Genomic DNA, 15,388 nt, shown 5'->3' with positions numbered 1-15,388 from the left:
TCAGCTTTCCATTAGGCCAGGTCCTCAAAGAAACACGCAAGCTTTTACTGAAGTAAATTCCTGGGCACCAGATGAACTATCTTTGGTTTAAGGGATGGTAAGAAGTTACCAGCCAAAAAGATAGGTGCAACAGAAAGCTGTTCTGCAGAACTCCCTTCCAGAAGGGTTTTGTTTAGACCCAGCACTCCCAGGGAGATGAAGCAGGAGCACAGATTTATTGGCTATGAGGACACAAACTAACCGACACTGTCTTAATGCTAGGACAGATCCAGCCTCGGAAATCAAGCTCTGGATTTTCTAGTGTCAGTGGGAGAGCCCTTATCTTAGGCCCTGGAGTGATTGCATTCTGCTGAAACTTTTCTGATTATCCTGACATTTAGCTAGAAATACCTCCCTCACCCCCACCCCAAAATCCATGGTTTCATTATAAAATAACACTATTCACATACTTTTGAATCAATATTTTCTGAACACCTTCAGATGCTGAATACTTAAGAAGAAAAATATATAATTATATAGCGAGCGCATGCTCAATGACACATGGCTTTTTGCTGGATTCATGTACTATAGATGCCTCTAAAGCCCTAGCAGTCTGGAAAACAGTGACCCACACGTAGAGAGCTGGTCTGGATGGCTGTTGCACATTTCTGTTCTGAAGAGTGTAGCTCTTCCAGTTCCCACTTTGGTTCAGATTTCTTCTATGTTCAACCAGTGAGACAATTCTTATATTCTCATTCTTGGGCCTGCAGAAAACATGCAGCCAGCTGCAATTTCACATCAAGGTAACTAGGGCAAAAATGCAGCTCTGTTTGGACAGCTGTCGGTAGAATAAACATTAGTCCAGCAAACAAAGGTATCAGGCACAAGAGCAGACCCTAGGTTCCTTGGCGTAATTTCCCCAAAGGACTAGGACAGCTGAGTTGGCATTTTGAAGATGCAGCACCACAACGGGCAGTTGCAACTAGACCAGATGGGGCACCCGAAAGCCCAGCAGGAGCTGCTAGCAAGGGAGGTAATTCAGTACTGGAGCTGTGCAAACTGATGTCTGAGCAGCTCTTCAGCAGAGGGTCTGTGCCTGGCTTCCACAAAGATCTGCTTTAGAAAGTCCCGGCAATGTTCTGATATGTGAGAGGGGAGCTGGGGGTTGGTTGGTTGGGTGGCGATTTTGAAAATGGCAGCCATGGCTTCGTACTCTGCCCAGGGTGGTTTCTCTGTCAGCATTTCCACAACAGTACAACCGAGGCTCCTGGAAAAGCAGACAGGGGAAAAAAAAAAAAAGTGAGAATTGACTCACACAATAATGCAGTGTTCAGAGAGCACTTCCAAGCAGCCAACATCAAGGTACAGCTCCGCTCTGAAAACAGCTATAAAATGGCTTTGTGCTCAGCAAACCCCATGTGTGCACAGATTTTGAGCCAGACCTGCCAACGTCGCTGCTTTTACTACTGTCAGGCTAGCAGTAAAGTGCTGAGACAGGGAGGCTGGTTTCCACTGTGGTTCTCACTGCACCGAGAACTGTGAAGTGCCATCTGTCCAGCTCTCCTTTGCTCAAATTCTACTCTTGGTAAACATTTGCATTAACAACAGGAGACAAGAGGTGCACACAAGAGGTCCCCCAAGGCGCCGTTTGACCTCAGTGGTATTTCGGGTGCTGCTGCTACAGTTATATCTCAAAGGCACTTGCTGAGTTGCAAGGTAGGAAACACACTTTTTAACCAAGGTCCAGTGAATCAGAGCTGGTTGACCCCACAAAGCCATTTCAGCAAAATCCTTTTTCAGTGCACAGCCTCAGAATGCCTACGTAGGAAAAAACCCCCTAATATCTCCACTTCACAAGAAACCAAGCATCGCAGACAGTCAAAAAATAATTAAAGTCTTAACAGCTCCAAACTGAGAAGGCAGTAAGTTAAAATACCAGTAGGGCAGATGCATCATTATGTTAAGGCAAAACTCCTAGTAAAGTTAATGGGGCTCTGCAGGCTAATTCAAGTCAAGAACGTGATTATAGGGACGGACATGGCTGAGCCACGTTTCTGAAGCAAGCGTTGACACCAATACTTTCACAGGGAAGATGGGTTTCTGTAGTACTGCAGTGATTGGTTTTCTTTCAAAATGGATTAATTGCTTCCTCCAGGCCACAGATTAAGCAAAAGCAGTTAGTGAACTTCTAATATCCAGTCCTGCGTTTTGATCACATCGTTCCATTAAAAAGGCAAAACTCCCTCTTCTACCTTTAAACGAAACCTTCTTTTGAAGTGAAAAGCAAAGAAAAGACATTTTCAGAGGCAGACTTGCATCAATTGCCAAGACAAGGAAGGAAAGGAATTAAATCCAGTGAATATGCAAGAAATGACTTCTTGACAAGGTTTAAAATCCAACGTGAAAATTTTACACTGGTTTCCAGCCATTTAAGACTTACTAGAAGAGAGTACAGAAAATGCAAACCATGTGTGCTGAAGTGCTGGGGGTTTGCTCAAGAGCAAGCAGGGATATATTATTGTTTAGACTGATTTATACCGTTTAAGCAGATCCGGTTTCTTTAAGATATTCAGCAAACAGCTTTTTTTAATGTTTTTCATGTCAAGTCACTCCAGCAATAACAAATAGCTCACATATTCTGCTATTTAGGAAAAAGAAAATTGGAGAGGGGCCTGCAGCAGTGGCGGAAAGCCAGGTGGCTAGATTTGTTACGTCTTTGAGCTTCTCGGCCATACGCATCCACCCTGGGACCAACGCTGCACTGGAAAATTCTGACCCCCCTAAATAATGATCGGGATTGTAGGAACTGGAGCCCGGCCAACGGCAGCGTCTCTTTGATGGGAATGGACCCATGTCAGCACCAAGAGGAAATCCACAACTGCATCAACCCAGGGGGAAGGGCACGTGCTCCATTCTCTCCCCAAGCATCCCAACTGGGAGAGTCTGCAGAACTTAACTCTTTGCATACGAGACAAATTTCAGCTATGTTTCCACTCACCGCTTGTACAGGAAACAGCATAGGCCTTGCTTTACTGCAGAGACAAACACACCTTTTGTTGCTGTCGTTTAGTTTAGTTTTATAATCTCACCTTTTTAAGGCCTCCAAAACTAACATTTTGACACAGGACCATTTTGCTTTTTCCTTTTGATAGAGGCTGTTTCTTGGCTATGCCAATAATAGCACGGCTGCAGTTTCCATTCATGCATACTTCAGATCACCTCTGATCTGACCTGTATCTTTTGTGTTATTCCAGGTTTGGGCATCTTTCCTTCAAAGCTTTGTCAACATACTCAAATTCTATTCCTTTCGTTTCCACAGTGTTATAAGAATACCTCTCATTTTATAACAAAATAAATGGACACTCCCTAAAGAACCTTCATTCTCTCTTATAAGGGATATAAGAAGGATGGAAACCTCACACCAGAAAAAGTCAGAAAACAGAAAATCAGCTATCAGTTCGAGGGAGGAACAAGTGGAAATTGTTCCTGAAAAACTAAATGAGCAGTTGTGTGTTGACATTGCAAAGCACAGCCTGCAGCAGGTCATGTCTTGAGTTCAAATCAACTACTTCAGTTCGCCTAAGATGTAAATTGATCTATGGGCAGAAAGTTAAAGCCTCACCATACGTCCGCTTTTCTTCCATAGCCTTCTCCGCTGATCACCTCCGGGCTCATCCAATATGGCGTGCCAGTGACAGAGCGGATGCCTGTTCCAGACATACAGATTGTCTGCAGCCGTTTGCTGGCCCCAAAGTCCCCAAGCTTCACATTCCCAGCAGAGTCACGGAGAATATTGGCTCCTAGACAAAAAACAAAGAATTGAGACAGCTGTTTTCATGCAATCCAGCTGTTGGATCCGCAGCCTACAAAGCTGATATCCAACACAGAAATACCCATGCTCATGGTATGGCTTTTTCCCCATTAAGCCTCAGGTGACCTGCTAAACATCATTTCTTTATTTCAGGCTGAAGACAAGCCAATTGCTAATAGCTGCAAATGGGAAAAACTTCAGGGGAAAAACACAAGGAAGTGAAGGGGGAAGGGAAATCAGAGCTGAGTCAGCATCATCATTGTTACATTGCCTGTAAACAGCTCAGACAGCCTATGCAGGGCCCCCAGGCCAATGGCTTAGATAGTACATTGCTGTGTAGAAAAGGATTTTATTGGGATGCTGCTTTGGTGAGTATAACCATTGCTTTCTGGTCAGCTGGGTAACAGATGTAGCTAATTAAATCACTTTGAACTTCTACAATAAACAAGTCAATCTCCACTTTACTTGGCCAGAGGTCCTGAACATGAAGCACCAGGGAAAAAAGCAAACTTAAGAGCTTAGCTTGTACGTGGACACAAACTAACGCTTAGACACCAAAAACAACTCCTCCTCCAAAGCCGCAATAAGATCAAGAACCCTGTGTTGCCATTAGCTGGTTTGTGCCTACGTGAACTCCTTCTGCCCTCAAATAAAATGCACTTGTGCTGGGAGATAGCTTTATCACTTCACTTCCCCACTGGAAGAGCTGAATTCAGAATAACAAGTCTGTCCATCCAGCACCCTGGAGGCAAGTTAACACAGCTTGGCTTAGAAGATGGGTGCAAACTAGTGAATAACCCACCAGGTAGGAAATAATTTGGTAAAGAGCACCACATGAGCAGTATACAAGGTGTTATTCAAGAATCAGCAGCTCATTTCCCTTTGCCAGCCTAGAGGGGATGCAATGAAGATTTATAGGCAGGAACAAGAGGATATTTTTCCTGCAGCGAGCAACCCTCCTGGTCCCTCTAGAGCACAGAAAACTTCATGTGGTGTCTGCCACATCTGTTGACATTAACTCTTAAGGAGACTGGCTGGCTCCATGGGGTTATATTGGGAAGAGGAAGATTAACGACTAATCACAGAAGCTCTACATGGAAGATTAGAAGTTTCTTACACAGAGGAGGCAGGACAATCACAAGAGCCTCAGGTAAACAGGACTGTCAACAGCAGGCATGGAGCTCTTATGGCAATTGGTATGCCTGCCAGCTGAGAAATGGTACTCTGGCCAAGCAGAGAGGAAATTAGAAGGGAATCCACAGGGAAATGAGCATGCCTTATGGGGGCAGTGAAAGTCAGGTCGCCACTCGGCCTCATTTTTCTGGGGTGTGAGAGAAAGATGAGGAGTTACAGAGGAGTGTTCCTAAGAATTAGAAGCTTCCAGTCTTCCTTACTATAACCAACTGCCACGCTCTCAGGCCCTGTAGAGAGAACAGCCCAACTTCCCTTACCCAGCCCAGAACATAACCTTCCCTAAGCCCTGCACACGGATGTAAGACCAAAAAGGTCTTACATTGAGCAAAGCAATGTTCAGAAGTCCCAGCCAGGATACTGAATTCTTAACACTTGGCTTCTTTTTTCAGAGTTCCTTTAGCACGTGGTATACGCATAAATCACCAGCTGATCTCACCCTTTATGTCCCTGTGCACAATCATGTTGCTGTGAAGGTACGAGACTCCCTCGAGAATCTGGCGAGTGTATTTCCGGGTTACATTTTCCGTGAGAGCACCATACGCCTTCAGCTGGTCTTTCACTGACCCCTGCACCAAAAGCAAACAGAAGAGATTGGCAAAGAAATGACAAACCACAAATCTTGCAGTCTCCATTCAATTCCCACGAGCTGTGACTGTGTTATACACCCAACCTGCACAGTAATGAATTCTGACCTTTTCTAAAGCCCTTTTGTGAGGCTCTCAGAGCATCTTGCCCCGTGAAGCCCCTTTGAAGAAAAGCAAGGACACGCTTTACGGCAAAAATAGCTTAAGGAGGTTCTGTCTGCTTCCTCCATCCTTGAGCTGTGCTGGTACAACTGTTTGTGAAGACAAGCAATAAAATAGGTCAGCAGACTGTTCCGGGTCAAAAGTCTCCCTTTTTGCAGGGTCAGTTTTAGCCTAATTTGCTGTACTATATGACTCTGCTAATTCAGTGAGCCTGATTTACAAGTTGGCCCAAGTCCTCTGAAGTGCGCTGTTAGAACAAATTTAGACCGAAGAAAAGGACTGGTGCTAGTGAGTAATGAAGAGAATGTATTTTAAGTACAAGACACTAAGAATAAAACCAAAGATGTGGTTTGGGTATAAATAAAAACAAAGTGGTGGCATTATAAAGCCAGTATGAGAAAGGGGCATACGTAAGAGGGCATAAGGTGGATTACATAGTTAGGGTAATCACAACAACTAATAAACCAACTAATAAAACCACCCATCTCACTTTATGATCTGCGACTGTGCTGCTCGTGTCAGCTCTTACCCCTGGCATGTACTCCATGAAGATGGTCAAGGTCTTCTCTGCTCGATCCCGTAAGCAGCCATAATACTGAACAATACGTTCGTGCTGGAGATTCTTCAGCAGCTGAATTTCACACTCCAGGGCACTCACTTCCTATGGATGTTGAAGGAGAAAATAAGGTTCCGGCCCCAGGAAATATTCCATCCTAATAAATCTGTCCATGTCACTGGAAGGATGAGGCCACTACTACACTGAAGAAGTCTAATCCATGGCATTGGCTCACCTACCTCTTGGGAAAGGCAAACATTACCGATGCTTCACATTAATCCTTACTGTGTGATAAGCAGGTAAGTATTGGTGCAGAAGCTTTGATAGTTAGAACACAGGCAGCATCGTATATGGATTTAGTACCAGAAAAACTTTGGGTTTTGTCTTGATTCTGTCAGCTGAAAGGCTTTAACCAAGTTGGTTGAAAGCATTCTTCATGCACAACACAGATATAACCTTACTTCTCACCACTGAGCTGAGGGCAGTGAGTGTTAATTTCAAGAAAGCTCCAAATACACACGTTACAGAATTGCTAGGAATCTTCCTGTAGGAACCTCAACCCATTAGAGAGCAAGACTATAGGTGCTAAGAGTTCCTAACTTCTTTAGTCACCCAGTTCTGCTCTGATTCAGTCTGATGATTTTACTTGAATCAACCTTAGAAACTGCTTCCTCTCTTTATTTACTTCAAAGAATCTGCAGCTATGCACATGAAACTGATTCTCTGCTTTATTCCTGCCACAGACAACAGGGTATCATAGTGCAAAGACAAAAAGGCTATCCAACAATTTCAGACTGAATCAGAGATGTTTGTTGCCCAGGAAAAGTATCAGGTTCTTGCTGAATCCAGGGAATGAACAGGATGAACATCAAAGGTACCGGAGCACGAGGATTTATGGAAAAAGCAACGATGGCTTCCCCAAAATTAGTTCCACTTAACTCTCTCCACTCCTGCCACTGGAAGGTGCCAGGTTCACTTCTCTTGCTTTGGGAGAGGATGCAGCTCTTCAAGAGCAAGGACCTGGTTGCTGCATAGATGCATGGAACCAGAGGAAATTGCTTAAAGGTTTGGAGTTTCAGTGCCTTCAAAATACATTCCAGCCTGTTCTTCCCTGGCTCAGAGTTACTGTCTGATTTACAACAGAGACATGGTATAACTTAGAACTTACCAAGTTAGGACTTATCTTGGCACCAACATCCCATATAAAATCAGAATAATTAAATCTTCACGGATCAGTTATTCCGGCTCAAAGTGAATTTGTTCAATATTGGGAAACTGGTACATTATTAAAACACTACTAAAGAACCTAACAGCCATTCCAGCTGCATCCACTGTGCAGGGAGTCATGTGCTGTCCTATAATTTCAAGGTGCGCCTTCCCATCTCCACTGTTTCTAGTGTGTTGTCACACCACTGTTCTTGATTAATTTACACACCACAGTTCAGTTTGTTTTGAAGACAGGGAGAATTCAGAAGTGGAAACCAGCAATTAATACACTTGATACAGGGCCTACCATATAAGCCCAGAAAGTGGGTTTTGCAAGTGCATGCAGCTTTTTTGTTTAAAAAAGAAAAAAGTCCTACTCTTTCTGGGTTTAGTTTCATTCACATCCATGTCTAACCAGGAACACAGGGCAGTCTAGTATTCCTCAAGTAACCTGGCAACTAACCAAAAGGCTGAGAAGGGAGAGCCAAAAATGAAGCCAAAAATGGATTTTAGTTTCAGGCTGAAGTTAATAATACAAAAAAGTAATTTTTAAATGACTCCTATTCCTCTCCACATGACTTGAAACCCTAGTACACACTAAATAAGATGCCAGCTTTCGAGGACAGACAGATACAGGCACTTTACAGAATCTCAAAGTCTGAATAATGAGTTTTAGAAGCTGTGATGAGAATTACCTTGCTTGTTTCAGGACTCTCTGGGTCAAACTGGACCTGCTTAGCTGCAAGCTCTCTGCCCGTGTCCACATCATAGCACAAATACACACGACCAAAGGCACCCTGGCCCAGCAGTTTTCCTCGTCGCCAGTTTATTGGAGCACTCGGAGCTAAAAAAGAACAGTAATAATTTCTCTTTTCATTGTACCATTTAAAAATAATGGTGATCTTTTCAAAGATCAATCTCTATTATACTGGGATTGAAACAGGTATTTTGCAGTTGAAGAAACAGACACGAGGCAGTCTCCCAGTATAAGGGACTTAGTGGCAGAACCCAATCATTCAGACTCTCAGGACCTGCTGACTGGTGTCCTGTTAAAATGAAACTGCGAAACATTTTGCGAAGATATACTACAGACAAATTATTCAATGAGGTTGATGAAATTTCATTCCACCAGCAGGGTGGATTCTAAAACATCACTGTCTTAAGAGACGGGGCAGCAATTAAACAGCATCTTCCAACCCTTGATCTGTAGTTACTACATGCATCAGATGAAAAAGAGCCGGATCAGCCTTGCTAAATCAATCCCACCCAGCTGGGAATAACTGCTAAGCTTCTGGGACAACTTGACGGACATTATTTCTGAGTTTTTTGCCAACCATTGGATAGTTCGGGGTTCCTTCTCCTGCGGGAAAGATTTCACTGTAAGGCTATCTCTACAGCAGAAAAATTAGAAGTCATAATTCCCTACTAGACACTGATAAGGTAGGGGCCACAACATAAGCACAGTGCAGATATCGTCTTTACCTGCTGCACAATCAGACTCTAATAAAAATATACATGAGAACCAGCAAAAGCAGCCATCTCCAACACCCCAGCAGGAGGTTATGTCAGCAGGGAATTATGAGTTCTCATTGCTCTACTGCACTGGTGAGTGCATTGCACAAGCAGCAGTCTCCTGACCCAGAGATTAACACCTGAGCCCAGTTTTCCAGACTGCACTTAATACCAAAGCGTATTACTCAAAGACCAGTGCTTTAGCTCTAACTTTGAAAACGACACTACCAGACTCATGCAGTGCAATGCATCCAATTATGGTGTATCTAACAAGAAACTCTAAAAACAAAGACAGGAACCAGCCATCTGGACAGTGTGAAAATACAGAAGAGCTGAGAGATTAGCTTTGCCATGTCTAATTTAATCAGATTTACTGCCAGTCAGTGTTTAATGTGTTGCTTACTTTGCTGCACTAATGTCTTCATTTTGATCCTTAAATTACTGTATGGGATATCTGAAGTTCATCAGTAATGGTTCTATGTTCCATTTCTGCTTTTTATAATATAAAGTTCCCCAAAAAACAACTCAGGAATGCTATTAATACAGAAGGAAATCTTTCTACTAAGGAGTAAGTGAAATAAATACAGCTCTTAAATAACTATAATCCACAAGCTGACTACAAACGTTAATGTATCGAGAAAATAAACAAGCTTGTCTGACTCTTAAGAACCCTGTAGATCATCTAGGTCCAATCAACTTAGGTTTTTTTTTCACTTCTTTGCTGAACTTCCAATGCTTTCTAAAGGAAAGGCCAGCTCCCAGTGCAAGACTACATATTCTTGGAAGAAAAAGTGGACCTGTCTTATAGGTGAGACAGACCGGTCTCAAAACACAGCCATGTAATTATGTGGTTTTGAATGGCTTGTTAAAATCAAGCTATGGTAATATACTGGGTCTGGAGTTCATCTCTAAAAGCCTTTCTTGCCCATAACCCCAGGAGGCCTTTCCCCAGTTATCATCAGGGTGACTGCTTACATTTGGTGGGAATGTTCCTCTCCTGCACACCAAGGGCATTTTCGCTGTCGGCACTCCGCAGGCGCCCTCGGGGGTCCAGGTACTGCAACGCCAGGCCCAAGTTTTCTCCGTTGGTGCTTAAGGAACGACTTGAAGGGACCAAGGTGAAAAGATTCCCTTGGTGACGCCGTATCCGGGGAAATGTCCTCCGGCCTGGAGATAAAGGTAAAATTTTTAAATAACATGCTTACAAGTGGAAGGTAATGGTTGGAGGTTGAGCAACAAAGAGAAGGGCAAGAAAAAATGTGTTCTGGTCTGTTCCCATGGAGTAGAATCTACTGCCAAACAGACAAGGTGGAAAAATATAACAGTTCAGGTCTGATGCTGCTTCAGTTCAGTACAGCTTTGGATCATTCCCAAAGCAGAAGGGAGAGAACACTTTGTAATGCCCCACTGCAGTAGTGCAAGATCTAAACTTGCCTTCCAAGGCAAAAATCTGGTTTACAGGCTACCTCACAAGCTCCGAGGCTTGTGAACAACTACACAGACAGAATGACTTTCTAGATAACACACCTGGACTTGCAAATAAAAACCATAAACAAAGATTATGACAACTTGCACCTCTTATGAAACTTTGAGAAATTAATTTGCGTAAAGCCATCTGACAAGCAGGGATGTAATTCTTTAAGTCACTGGTGTATTGAAAAGACCCAGAAGCAAGTTTGCATTGCGAATTAGCAAAGCATAATGAATCCCTGAGGGAGGAACCCACTATATATGACCAAGGTTAATAGCTATGTCCACTGCTCAACCCTAGCAGTCACTGATTAGTCTGGATATCCCCAGAAAAGGCAAAGTAAACAAAGAGTTACAAACAGCCATCGTGGGTTGTTATGAAAACATGGCATCATGCATGGTAGCATTAACTCCAGCGCTAACTGCAAGGACCAGGGCACTTCCAGACTCTTCAACTAGGAGTCACACTCACCCCTGGAGGTTGCCATTGCCTCACTTTCTTTTTCAAGCCTGGAATCAAAGGTCTGAAACAACTCACCATCGTTGTAGTCTTTGTGCTGCATGGAGACATTGTAGCGCCGAGGGTAGGTCCCACCTTTCCCCGCTTTGTCGTAGATCTGATTCTCACGGTCTGGAAGGAGATGCAAAGACAGAAGTGAGGCTCCTTCAAAAAGTACACGTTCTAATGACCGAGTTTTCCTGTAACAGTAGGTTTTTTAGGAAGAGGCGAGTAATAAATGACATCACTTTTCAATCAACATATCCCCAGTTCATCTATTTATATAATCCCAGCAAACAGTAGAAAATGTCAAGATCAAATAATCTTTATATTGGACACTGACATACCTGAGAACTCCTGTCTATTATCAGGAAAGCTTTGTGCCCTTGACATCCGTGACTTCCGAAAAGAAGGACTATTAAAGAAAGAAGGCAAGAATAAGTTTTCCTATCTACTGGGGAGAAACCCACAAGGACTTTAAATACAAGCTAATACATTTGCACATCAGTAACGGTGATTCTCAAATCTGTGTCCCTGCAATAATTTCACGCTACATCTGCAAAGCTGAAGTCAGGCTAAGCCCCAGCTAACCAGACACTTCCCAATGTGGGCAGTCATCCCTTCTGTTCAGTTTGTGCCATTTATTCAGCAGTTGCCCAGCCTGTGGTTTGAGACCCAGTGCTTCCTTCAGCCACGTGAAATAGAAGGTTAAACCAAGGCTAAGAGGAAGAGCAGAACAGGGCACTGCTTGCAGCACCTTGCTCGCAGGGCAGCGGACCATGGGGACCACTGCCCCCAGTGATTTACCACGAGGGGTAAGAGTTCCTCTCATGAAAACTTCTGTGCACTTTCCTCTCTACCAGCAACAGATGACCCTAAACACAAGCACTCCTTACAACCCTCGCATTTCTCTCCAACAAGCAGGACTCCTCAAGCAAGCCTAAGAATGGCCCCTTGTTTGGCAGAAGGCCTTTAACATTTCTTAAGAGATTACAAAAACCCAATCTGTGCCAAAGCCATGTTATTTCCACCTTTTTTTTGTTAACCAGTTTAAATGGAGTGCGCCTGATACAGCTTTCAGACTTCCTACTACACAAAGAACAACAGCTTCCCAGATGATGCCCATTCCTACGAGGAATAGCCAGGAAGGCTCTTTTTCCCCCCCGTCCTCCACTTAAGGCAGCGAAAAGGGAGAGAAGGACAGGTAACAAATTAGCAACGTTCCCTCCCCCAAATAAATGAATGCATGCATACACACAGGTTAATTGTAAGTGCTTCCTTGTAACTCCATAAACTGGAGGAAGTGAACGGCTACAAAACCAAACCTCAAGTGCTTGACTTAAAAGCATACACTACCTACAGGAATCAGCTTGGAGGAATCTTAAAAACATGCTGAAGCCCAATATTACAGGTGCTGGGAAGCCGTAGTTGCTATCCAAGTTAGTAGGTTGCCCACCAACATCTCAAGCAACACCAACAGCAAAGAAAGGGAAGAAAAAGATCTAGAGCATCAGACTATGACAAACTCTTCATGAAAGGAAGAGCCCCCCTATTTACCTTTGGAATTAATATTATATCTTGCAGGATATAGGAATCTAATGTAATGATATATTTCTGTAACCTTAGAATAGGTTGTTGGGTTTTATTTTTTTTTTAAATGAACAAGTAGAGCCTTGTCTAAGAGATTTAAATACCCTGCAGCCAGATGTTCTCAGAGTTTAGGCTCCACACAGACGGCACGCTTTAGAACTTTATATTTATAACATAGAGCCACTGAAGCACCAGTTTGTCGGTGTGTGGTTTTGCCAGAAAATAAAACAGCCTTAAGACGTAGTTAATTCTCTCTAAGAAATATATTGGGATAGAGGTAGGAAATAAGTTCCTATTTCTCTCCAAGAAAATTTATGAGATGGAAAACAGACTTTTGCGTAAGTACAACTGGCATTTTGATGTCAGCATGTAAGTTCCTACCAGCTTGTACATTTGTACCTGTCTGCTGACCTGTCCAAGGACTGACAGCTTCCTGACACCGAGTTTTCGGCACTGCTTAAAGGGTCCAGCATCTGCAACACAGAAGAAATCACATGGCAATGTCAGTTCCGTCTAATGCCTGAAAGAGGCTATGCAAGGGGATCAGAGTCCAAGGGGATCAGATGCAAAGGGGAGTCTAAAGCTATTTAGAATTACATTTTTCCTTCACCTCCCACAGAAATTGTGAAGGACACATGAAATTTGAGCCATTGCTTTAGATGTCAAAGGACTCTGCTGTGAAAATGAAAGTTTAAGTCAGCCTTGTGCTGCATTTTGATCCCAAGTGACTTCAGGAACAGAGTCTCTGCTGGTGCTACTGCATTGCTGCCTCCACCTGCAAGTCGCCCTTTGGCCTTACTTCCTACTTTTTTGAATGGAGAGCGCAGTTTCAAATGCAAGAGGGTCACGCGAACCTGGTAATAGGAAACCTGAGCATACATGTGTTAACGCACACCAAAACTGCTTATTCAGAGGTGGAGAGACAATGCGCAACCTGCATGGTAACTGCTTCCAGCAGTCCAACAAAGGCTTTGAACTTACACAACTACAAACAAGTTTGAAGCATAGTTAAAATGAACAAAGCAGTACTAGTAGGTGCAAATGCAACTACAGCTAGTGAATATTCTGGAGTGAAAAAGAGGGCCCAGAGAGCAGCAGTGAGTTCCTTAACAGGTGGATTTACTTTTTTTTCACCCTAATGCTTATACTTACACACTGTTCATTGGTTTCTGGGATGAATTCGCCTTCGCTATTTATGCTGGTGTAGGAACCCTGCCGAGCAATGCGCTGCTGCCTCTCTGGAACATACCCAGGAGGTGGTGAACTTCGGCCTGTGTTCTGGGAACCTGGGCCAGAAAGAAGGACATTTTTGATATTTACGCTTACTGAAATGAGACCACACATACATGTACACAAAATCCAAATATTCACCTCTAATGCTAGACCTCTATGATCACAGCAACTGTGGAGTGAACCTTACAGTCTGCCCAGAAATGGAACCAGGAGGTGCCATGTCAAAAAGCAAATCTTTCGATGAGCACCTGTACTGTCATTTTAGTTACTACAAGATTATTGGTAAAGCTCCTAGCAGAGTAGTTACCTATTTCTAACCTCTTCTGCTCAACCTTCTGAGCATAATTTCAGTATCTCAGGCAAGGCAGAGGACTCCAGGAATCCCTGGCTTTTGCGCATGAACTTCACTTCACTGCTGATCTCCACTAAACAAAACACTTGTCAGTGTCTTGATCTTCTGTCTCGATTATAAGTTTGCCTCCACTAGTATCGTTTACCTTGAGTGACAGCACTATCCCTGCTAGTCATCATCAGCTGAGCTAATTATACTGAGCAATTTCAGTATCACATGGGAGCACTGTTACCTTTGTAACCCCAAAATTTCTGGTTTGCTCTGTGAAAAATGAAACTGTATGACTAGTTAGGGCGAAAACACAGGGAGGTCAATCTGCAATTTCTGTTAATTAAATGAGATAGCTAGATGGACAGAGAGTATATTTAGGGGCCAAAGGGTAAGAAAAACATTTTACTCATCAGTTAATGGTACTACCTAAGGAGTTTCTGTTGTGCTACCTACTGAGAGAAACTTCACCCCCAGGATTTATTTTTTTCCTTGCAGATCTCAAAGAAGATGATACTTTAGAAACAGGAAGATACAAAATCCCTTTTTGCAGTGACTTATCCACCTGCAGCTCCCACCAACTCAAACTGTGAGCTCCAAGAAATGCTGTGGTCCAGCCAATCTACTCAAGGTCACCCATGAAGTCAGAGACAGCATTTTAAGATCAGCTCTCAAGCTGTGCTCTTCATGATGCTGTCTTTAGTTAACTGTGTGTACTCAGGTGCTATGAAAGATGGGTAAAGATCAGCAAATACTCTCCCAAGGAAAATATTTTCTACAGAAGTTATTGTAATAAAGAGCGAAGGCAAACATCGGCAGAAACTAACTGAAAACCAGTGCACACACCTTTTAGAGGACTGCAGACGGGAAAAAAAACCCCAACACTGGCACAGCTTAGAGTGCATGGGGGGTGAACTACATGCAAAAAAAAAAACCCAACCCTATTGCTTAGAGCTACCACCTGATTTTCCAAGTAGCTCTGTGGGGCTCACGTGACATTACTAGCCAACTGGCGTGGAGATAAACAAGAGAGCGTGCTTTGGGGCTGTTTAGAGGACTGCAGACGGGAAAAAAAACCCCAACACTGGCACAGCTTAGAGTGCATGGGGGGTGAACTACATGCAAAAAAAAAAACCCAACCCTATTGCTTAGAGCTACCACCTGATTTTCCAAGTAGCTCTGTGGGGCTCACGTGACATTACTAGCCAACTGGCGTGGAGATAAACAAGAGAGCGTGCTTTGGGGCTGCACT

At 43.4% G+C, this 15,388-nt stretch overlaps 1 protein-coding gene across 2 annotated transcripts in view; it reads right to left on the bottom strand.

Moving 5' to 3' along the window:
- Positions 1 to 699: 699 nt before the first annotated feature.
- The window catches only part of MAP3K3 (mitogen-activated protein kinase kinase kinase 3), a 29,972-nt gene continuing 15,283 nt past the window's right edge, over positions 700 to 15,388 (bottom strand). For both annotated transcript variants that reach the window (XM_009577954.1, XM_009577955.1), the window contains 10 exons: positions 13,716 to 13,849; positions 12,963 to 13,036; positions 11,321 to 11,388; positions 11,013 to 11,105; positions 9,980 to 10,171; positions 8,188 to 8,336; positions 6,260 to 6,391; positions 5,421 to 5,550; positions 3,602 to 3,779; positions 700 to 1,246 (listed from right to left, as the gene is read on the bottom strand). In XM_009577954.1, coding sequence (XP_009576249.1) covers positions 1,018 to 1,246; positions 3,602 to 3,779; positions 5,421 to 5,550; positions 6,260 to 6,391; positions 8,188 to 8,336; positions 9,980 to 10,171; positions 11,013 to 11,105; positions 11,321 to 11,388; positions 12,963 to 13,036; positions 13,716 to 13,849 — 1,379 coding nt within the window. In that variant the 3' untranslated portion in view covers positions 700 to 1,017. The remainder of the gene's footprint in view (positions 1,247 to 3,601; positions 3,780 to 5,420; positions 5,551 to 6,259; positions 6,392 to 8,187; positions 8,337 to 9,979; positions 10,172 to 11,012; positions 11,106 to 11,320; positions 11,389 to 12,962; positions 13,037 to 13,715; positions 13,850 to 15,388) is intronic.

The sequence above is a fragment of the Fulmarus glacialis genome, unplaced genomic scaffold (genome assembly GCF_000690835.1).
Source record: "Fulmarus glacialis isolate BGI_N327 unplaced genomic scaffold, ASM69083v1 scaffold24135, whole genome shotgun sequence".
Classification (NCBI taxonomy): Eukaryota; Metazoa; Chordata; class Aves; order Procellariiformes; family Procellariidae; genus Fulmarus; species Fulmarus glacialis.
This window is presented reverse-complemented; position numbering and strand designations above follow the sequence as displayed.